Source organism: Diceros bicornis, chromosome 21, assembly GCF_020826845.1.
Source record: "Diceros bicornis minor isolate mBicDic1 chromosome 21, mDicBic1.mat.cur, whole genome shotgun sequence".
Lineage (NCBI taxonomy): Eukaryota > Metazoa > Chordata > Mammalia > Perissodactyla > Rhinocerotidae > Diceros > Diceros bicornis.
The window spans coordinates 20898681-20906989 of record NC_080760.1 but is presented as its reverse complement, the minus strand read 5'-3'; the positions used below and the strand labels follow the sequence as shown (position 1 = coordinate 20906989).

Below are 8309 nucleotides of genomic sequence, written 5' to 3'. Positions count from 1 at the left end.
GAGACGGGGCCCCGTGCGGAGGGGACGGGGCGGAGCGGGCATCCTTCCCCACCTCCCACGTGGGGCCGGCCCTCCGCAGTGCCTGGGCGCGCCGCCGCCGCGCCTCCCGGCTAGGCCCCCGCCCGCGGCACCGCCCCCCAGGCTGGGGCGGGGGACTACAGGCAGGGGGTAGGCCGGGGGTGGGGGGTGTCACTGAGTCAGGTGGCGGCGGGAGTTCCCTCGGGCAAGACCGAGGGAACATGCTGCTGGAGATTGTGTACACGCTCCACTGACACACGCTTCACGCTGCCGGGCAGCCGCTGATCACGCGTGGCCCCGCGAGCCCATTGGCCGGCGCCTCACACACCTTTGTCGCTGATTGGCCGGCCGCAGGCTCCGCCCCCGCCCCCGCCCGCGGCGCGGGGCAGGCAGAGCGGCTACCTGAATGGGGAGGGGGCAGACGGCGCGGAGCGCAGCGGCGGCGGGAGCGGCGTCGAGTATCTCCGGGCGCCCGTCGTGGCCACGCAGCCAAGCACCCTAGCAGCCAGTCAGCTCGTCGCCGGCGGCCAGGCAGCCAGCCATGCTCAACTTTGGCGCTTCTCTCCAGCACGCTGCGGTAAGTCACCTGGGGGTGCCCCTGTCCTTGCCTGCCACGCCGCGTCTGCGGGGCCAGCGGGGCGCGAACCCCGAGCCCCTGACATCAGCTGCGCCTGAGGACGGAGGCTGCAGCGGAGTCGTGGGGGAGGAAGGGGCGTCCTGCCTGCAGCCTGGGCATCGGTGAGGGCGTGTGTGTCGCGGAGGGGGTCAGGAGAGGCCGACTGGGATCTGGGGACGAAGGGAGAAGGGTCTTGCTCAAGGTGTAATGAGGAGGGGAAGGGGCAGCTCCGCAGGGAGACCTGAGTCAGGTGAGGAGGAGGATGACTGGAGGGGCGGGAAGAGTGAGGAGGGGGCTGCTGCCCTGGCAGCGACGATAGGGGAAGGTGTGGAAGGGGAGGGGGGCACACGAGGGCTACCCTGCACCTGGCACTGGGGAGAGATGCCCCCGTCTGGATCAGGAATGTGACCCAGGGCGGGAGGGGGCTGCTCGCGCGCATGTGGGGTGGAGTGTCCACGGGGGAGGAGAGGGCGGCTAGGCTGCCCCTCTCGGGGTCTGAACAGAAGCTTGCAGGACGGGGGCTGCTCAGCAGACAGCCGGAGGCTGGAGGAGGAGGAGGCGCCTGGCGTGGGCGCGGGGGAATGGCACGCGGGCCCGGGCCGCCGAGGGGGGGACGAGGAGTGCCCCGCAGACGTCGGCAGGGGACTCCCCATCCCTGGCGGGGGCAGGTGGCTGCCTTCTGAGGACCCCTTGGAGGGGGCAGGGAGGCGCCCCGGGGATGGGAGGGTGGTGAGCGGGCCCCAGCAGCGGGGTGGGGAAGGTGGGCGGGGGAGGCGGGGCGGCGAGACGCGGGGGCCGCGTGCCGAGGCGGGAGCCGCAGGCCGTGGGGCCGCGCGTCTGGAGCCGGGCCTGCGGGGGCCGCACGTCTGGGCACCGTGGAGACGCGCGGCGGGCGGGGGCCGGAGCGGCCGGAAGCCGGGGGGAGGGGGCGCCGCGTCTGCGGGGGAGCCGGGGTGGTCTGAGGTCCCGCGGGCGGCGTGGGCGGGAAGCGCCCAGGGCTCGGCCGGGTCCCCGGGGACCGCGGCCGGGAGGAGGGCGGGGGCCGGGTTTCCGCGGGGACCCGGCTCCTCCTCGGGCAGCTGAGGCGGAGGCCGGGGGTGGACTGGGAGCGGGTGCGCCCGGGGAGCTTCACGTCCCCGAGTGACCCAGCCCTGGCCTCCGCCAGGGGCGGGAGCGAGGCCCGGCCCCGCTGTCGGTTCCTAAGGGAACGGCGGCTCGCGCGGAGCTGGAAGGGGCGGGCCCTCCCGGAGCCTGCGCCCGCGGCCCGCCCCTCCCCGCCCGCGCTCTGCCGCGCGGTTGGCGCCCGCGGCCCCTCCCCCGGGCGGCGCGAGGGCGGGGGCCGGCGGCTCACGAAGTAGGTGAAAGGTGACGGCGCGGCAATTCCCAGTTCACGTTTCCTGCGCCGCCCGGACCAGCCGCTGATCACGCTTTGTTCACATGCCTCGCCCCCTCCTCCCCCCTCTCCCCGCCTTCGCGGCCCAGCCAATCCGGGCCCGGGCCGCCGGGCCGGCTGGCCAATGGCGGGGGCAGGGACGCGGGGACGTGCGAGCGGCGAGGAATGTTCCCAGTGACTCACCCGCGATCCTCGTTGAGGTTAGGGCGGCCCCATCCGTCTGTCCCCGCCAGCGAGGATCTCCCCCGCCGGCCGCCCCCGCCCCTCGTCTGCTTCCCCCACCCGCGCCTCCGCCCGCGCTTCCCTTTCCTGCCTCGCGCCCCACTCCCTTTCCTCCCCTCCCCGCTTCTCTTCCTGCCCTTCCCGGCTCACACACCCCTTCCCTGCTGCCTGCCTTGTTTCTTTTCTTCTTTCTTCGCATTGGCTTGTTGAGGAGGCTTTTACACAGGCAGGCTCTGTCCATTGCAGCTTACATAAAGGCGCTCGCAATTATGCAGTTGCATTGTGAGCGCTATTTCAAGAGCAATGGCTCGTTTTCTTACGATTTTAACACGGAAGCTTTGTGCATTTTTTGAAACAAGCCTTGAGAATAATACTTTGTGATGTAAAGAATATTTTTCAGTATTTTTATACAATCTCTACTTTGACCAAAAGAACAGGATCACATTGATGGAAAATGGGGGAGATGATGGATAGTACCATTTTTTTTTTTAAGTGCAATTTAAGGATAAGTATCAAACACTTGGTAGAAGGAGTTGTACAAATGAATACAAAGCATGTGCTGTTACTCCTCTCATCAAGCGGTTTTTTAAAAAATTAAAATAGATTCTGTTTTGACTATTGCAGACTCTTTACAGTGAGAGTTTTTGCAAATTCCAAGTAGAATATTAAATTTTCGGATTATTCGTTTTTTTAGCATTTCATTAGCTGGTCATAATTGTGCATAGCAAACCGTTGGATTAAATAGATCCAATGAAAGGAAACACGAACGTGAAGAAGTTGAAACTTAACTAAAATAAAGCTTTGGGATTTTCCCACATATTTCACTCTATCTCTCTTTACCATAGATAATCAAGTTATCAAAAAATTTTAGATTTCCAATAACATAATGCACTTAGTTGAGAGAAACTCTGAAGATTCCTTATCCTGTTGATTTTATCCCAAACTGCAAAGTGACTTTCCGAAGGTCAGACTCATATCAACAAGCCAGAGCTCTGTCCACTACACTTTGCCTTTTTAAGAAAGTTTTGGCCTTTTTTTTTTTTTCCTATTGGGAACCATATCTCAAAAGACCTCTTACCATACCTGTAGTATTAATATAACTTCTGCAGAGCCTTCCCTTAGTGATTTTGTCTGACCCCAGTTGCAGGTGGCTACTCTGGAAAGAATATAAAACTTTTTTTTCTTCAAAGCCAAGCGCTTCTCTTTTTTGGGGTCACAAATGCATTGATACCTTTGGCCTTGGTCACCTTACCCCCTTAATGGTAGTCAGGTGCTCCTCTCTACCTTCCAAGGGTTATCAGTGTTTAAGCCTAAGTGTGAGAGGAAAAATGAGGACGACTTTTATCACCATTACCATCAGAGTAGGGGTGAGAGAAAAATTGATGTTTCAAATTTTAACTTGGAAAGTTGAGTACATTGTAAAAAAGGGAAAAAATTGTACATTGCTTTGTGTGTTATTTAGATGACAAAAATATGCTTAATAAACATTTAATCTTTTGTTTTTATAGGAGGAAAGAATGGAAATGATTTCTGAAAGATCAAAAGAGAGTGTGTTTTCCTGGAAGAAAACCACAGAGAAAAGTGATTTTGAAGCTGTAGAAGCACTTATGTCAATGAGCTGCAGTTGGAAGTCTGATTTTAAGAAATACATTGAAAACAGACCTGTTACTCCAGTCTCTGATATATCAGAGGAAGAGAATCTGTTTCCCGGTACACCTGACTTTCATACGATCCCAGCATTTGTAAGTATTATTTAATTTTTAAGATGAATATAAATGATAGAATTTCTTATAAATTACGTGATGAACTCTACTTTAAATTTCTCACGCTGTTGCCTCTGTATTTGTTTCTCTTCTCTAGTGTTTGACTCCACCTTACAGCCCTTCTGACTTTGAACCCTCCCAAGTGTCGAATCTGATGGCACCAGCGCCATCTACTGGACACTTCAAATCATTCTCAGATACTGCCAAGCCTCACATTGCTGCACCTTTCAAAGAGGAGGAGCAGAGCCCCGTACCTGCCCCCAAACGTCCCAAGGCTCAGGCAACCAGTGTGATTCGTCATACAGCTGATGCCCAGCTGTGTAACCACCGATCCTGCCCAGTGAAAGCAGCCAGCATCCTTAACTCTCAGGACAGTTCTTTTCGAAGAAGAACCCACCTAAATGTTGAGGCTGCAAGAAAAAACATCCCTTGTGCAGCTGTGTCACCAAACAGATCCAAATGTGAGAGAAACGCAGTGGCAGATGTTAATGAGAAAGTAGGCACTGCACTTGATGACTTTTCTGTGTCTTCTGCAGAGACGGTCATCTGTAGGTCCCAGCCAGCCCCCATGTCCCCACAACAGAAGTCCGTGGTGGTCTCTCCACCTGCAGTATCAACAGGAGGAGTGCCACCTATGCCAGTTATCTGTCAGATGGTTTCCCTCCCTGCAAACAACCCCGTTGTGACAACAGTCGTTCCCAGCACCCCACCGAGTCAGCCGCCAGCCGTCTGCCCGCCTGTTGTGTTCATGGGCACCCAGGTACCCAAAGGCGCTGTCATGTTTGTCGTACCCCAGCCCGTTGTTCAGAACCCAAAGCCTCCAGTGGTGAGCCCAAATGGCACCAGACTCTCTCCCATCGCCCCTGCTCCTGGGTTTTCCCCTTCGGCAACAAAAGTCACTCCTCAGATTGACTCATCGAGGATAAGAAGTCACATCTGTAGCCACCCAGGATGTGGCAAGACATACTTTAAAAGTTCTCATCTGAAGGCCCACATGAGAACACATACAGGTACCAACCATTTCTTATTTATGTTTTAGAAATTCAGATGAAGATTTTTTGGCAGTGTTCCCAAATATAAACCAAGCATGTTAAGGAAGAACTTGCTTATCAGCCAGTTCAGTGGATGATTTTTACCAGTGCAAGATCCTCTAAAAGATTTCATCAAAGTGTTTTTGTTTTAATTTCTCAAATGATGATTCTTAAAATGTCTCAGTGGGTACTTTAATTAAAAAGTATTTTTAGGGGGCTGGCCCCATGGCATAGCAGTTAAGTGCACGTGCTCCGCTGCTGGCGGCCCGGGTTTGGATCCCAGGTGTGCACGACGTACCACTTGTCAAGCCATGCTGTGGTGGCATCCCACATAAAGTGGAGGAAGATGGGCACAGATGTTACCCCAGGGCCAGTGTTGCTCAGCAAAAAGAGGAGGATTGGTATGGGTGTTAGCTCAGGGCTGATCTTCCTCACAAAAAAAAAAAAAGTACTTTTAGGGCCGGTCCAGTGGCTTAGCGGTTGAGTACTCGCACTCAGCTACTGGCACCCCCGGTTCGGATCCCGGGTGCGCACCGACGCACCGCTTCTCCGGCCATGCTGAGGCCGCGTCCCACATACAGCAACTAGAAGCATGTGCAACTGTGACATACAACTATCTACTGGGCCTTTGGGGAAGAAAAAAAGGAGGAGGATTGGCAATAGATGTTAGCTCAGAGCCTGTCTTCCTCAGCAAAAAGAGGAGGATTAGCACGGATGTTAGTTCAGGGCTGATCTCCCTCACACACACAAAAAAGGTATCTTTAAAACCTTTTGTACCATAGTTGGGGTCAAAAAACCTTTTAGTTTTTGCTTCTTATATAAGGGGAAGATTTTTATAAACGTGACTGAAGTTTGAAAATAGAGTGATGCACATATAATACTCACTTAACAGTTTGTTAACTTAGTAGCTTTTATTATTTTAAAAGGTATCTCTGAAGATACTTTAAAATGTGTATCTTTAGGTATTTTAAAGTGTGTCTTTATTTTTATTTTTTTTGTGAGGAAGATCAGCCCTGAGCTAACATCCGTGCTAATCCTCCTCTTTTTGCTGAGGAAGACCGGCCCTGAGCTAACATCTATTGCCAATCCTTCTCCTTTTTTTTCCCAAAGCCCCAGTGGATAGTTGTATGTCATAGTTGCACATCCTTCTAGTTGCTGTATGTGGGACGCAGCCTCAGCATGGCCGGAGAAGCGGTGCGTCAGTGCGCACCCGGGATCCGAACCCGGGCCGCCAGTAGCAGAGCGCGTGCACTTAACCGCTAAGCCACTGGGCTGGCCCTAAAGTGTGTCTTTAGATATAATTAAATACATAATTTACAGTGATTAAATAAATGCATAGTAACAATCCGAATTTCTGTTTCAGGAGAAAAGCCTTTTAGCTGTAGCTGGAAAGGTTGTGAAAGGAGGTTTGCCCGTTCTGATGAACTGTCCAGACACCGACGAACCCACACAGGAGAGAAGAAATTCGCCTGTCCCATGTGTGACCGGCGGTTCATGAGGAGTGACCATTTGACCAAGCATGCCCGGCGCCATCTGTCAGCCAAGAAGCTACCAAACTGGCAGATGGAAGTAAGCAAGTTAAACGACATTGCCCTGCCTCCAACCCCTGCTCCCACACAGTGACAGATTGCAAGGTCAAGAGTCAGAAGTAACTTTGGTCACAGCCCGGAGCCAGTGGTGATATAAAAATGCTTCCACTGCAAGTCTCTGGCCCACCGGTGCGGGCTGAAAGCAGAGGCCCCACAGCCTGGGGAGAAAGGCCCAGCCTGGGTTAGATGACAAGAAGTGCTGCGGCCACAGGCAGGTCACACGGTGGCAGGATTCATTTCTTACCACATAAGAGATGAAAAAGCTTTTATTCCTTTAAATATTGTTTTGGAGGTTTCAGATGAGGTCAACACAGGTAGCACAGATTTTGAATTTGTGTGCACGTTTTGTTACTTTACTTTCACCATTTATACTTGAGACCAACTCTTCAATGTGATTCTTCTAAAGCACTGGTTTCAAGAGTATAGAGACTGGAAATAAACATTACGGTACAGGGATGGAGATGTAAAGTTGATTTGTATCATTACGAATATTGTCATCTTTTCGTTGAGTTATCTTGTTTACTCTTTCTACTCTTTCCAGTCAACTTCGTGGATGTAGTTGTTAAATATATCTAGAACTAGCGTTTTTACAGTATCGCTGACATTTTGAATTGAGCAGCTGTATATTGCTAAAGAGGGCCCAAAGAATTGGAATCCTCGTTAATTTAATTGCTTTGAAGTGTAGCTACAATTTTTTTGCAATTTTGTTTTCAAAGTTTAACAAATGACTATATCTAGGCATTTTATTATGCTTTGAACTTTAGTTTGCCTGCAGTTTCTTGTGTAGATTTGAAAATTGTATACCAATGTGTTTTCTGTAGACTCTAAGATACACTGCACTTTGTTTGGAAAAAAATTTGAAGATAAAAATGTATATTGTAAAGAAGGGATATCAAGAATTTTAGATTAGTCCTTGAAAAAGATGGCTTATGTCATCAGTAAAGTACCCTTATGTTATGAGGATATAATGTGTGCTTTATTGAATTAGAAAGTTAAGTGACCATTATTCACAAATGGACAAATGTTGTCCTGTTAATTTATAGGAGTTTTTTGGGGGGATGTGGAACTAGGTGGGTAGAAGAATGATTAGAACATTCACTCTTGTTAACAGTATTTCTGTTATATTCTGTTATATAGTGGATGGTATACACAGTGGTAAAACAAAAGTAAATTGTCTAAAATATATAGTGAAAAATGTCACTATATCTTTACAATTAACATTTTCTCTATATCAGGTGTAGATTTCTGACATCAAAACTTGGACCGTTGGAAAACAAAAAAGTTTTCTTTTAATAAAAAAAAAAATCCTTGTGATTTACAATTTGCACAATATTTCTTTTGTTGTACTTTATATCTTGTTTACAATAAAGAATTTCCTTTGCTATATATCATTGGTTGATTGCATTTGTTGAAAACCACTCTCACTCTAACCTTGACAGTGATCACTTATGGCACGATCCAAGGACTTAGTCTCTGAATTTCTCTACGGGCCTCATTTAAATTTAGAACTGGAGGAGTGTATCTTTAACATATGAATCAATTTAGAGTATACAAAGTGAGGCCAGCTATCTATATATTCATCGAGATAAATGTGCAAGCCTGCCTGTGCTAAGAAACCGATCCATTTTAGTTTTTAAACATTCTTGTACATTTTGATTATTTGGGGTTGAAATATAG

At 50.6% G+C, this 8309-nt stretch overlaps 1 protein-coding gene across 1 annotated transcript; it reads left to right on the top strand.

The window, feature by feature from the left end:
* Nucleotides 1-449: 449 nt before the first annotated feature.
* On the top strand, nt 450-8018 carry KLF10 (KLF transcription factor 10). The gene is made up of 4 exons (XM_058564746.1): nt 450-595; nt 3758-3991; nt 4110-5022; nt 6407-8018. Exons 1-4 carry the CDS (start codon nt 560-562, stop codon nt 6664-6666), a joined length of 1443 nt encoding a protein of 480 aa, XP_058420729.1. The 5' UTR covers nt 450-559; the 3' UTR covers nt 6667-8018.
* Nucleotides 8019-8309: the final 291 nt, after the last annotated feature.

Coding starts and splice junctions, on each gene's coding strand:
- KLF10 (XM_058564746.1), top strand. CDS start 560: ATGCTCAACTTTGGCGCTTCTCTCCAGCACGCTGCG. Junction 596..3,757: donor CTTCTCTCCAGCACGCTGCG/GTAAGTCACCTG, acceptor TTGTTTTTATAG/GAGGAAAGAATGGAAATGAT. Junction 3,992..4,109: donor TTCATACGATCCCAGCATTT/GTAAGTATTATT, acceptor TCTCTTCTCTAG/TGTTTGACTCCACCTTACAG.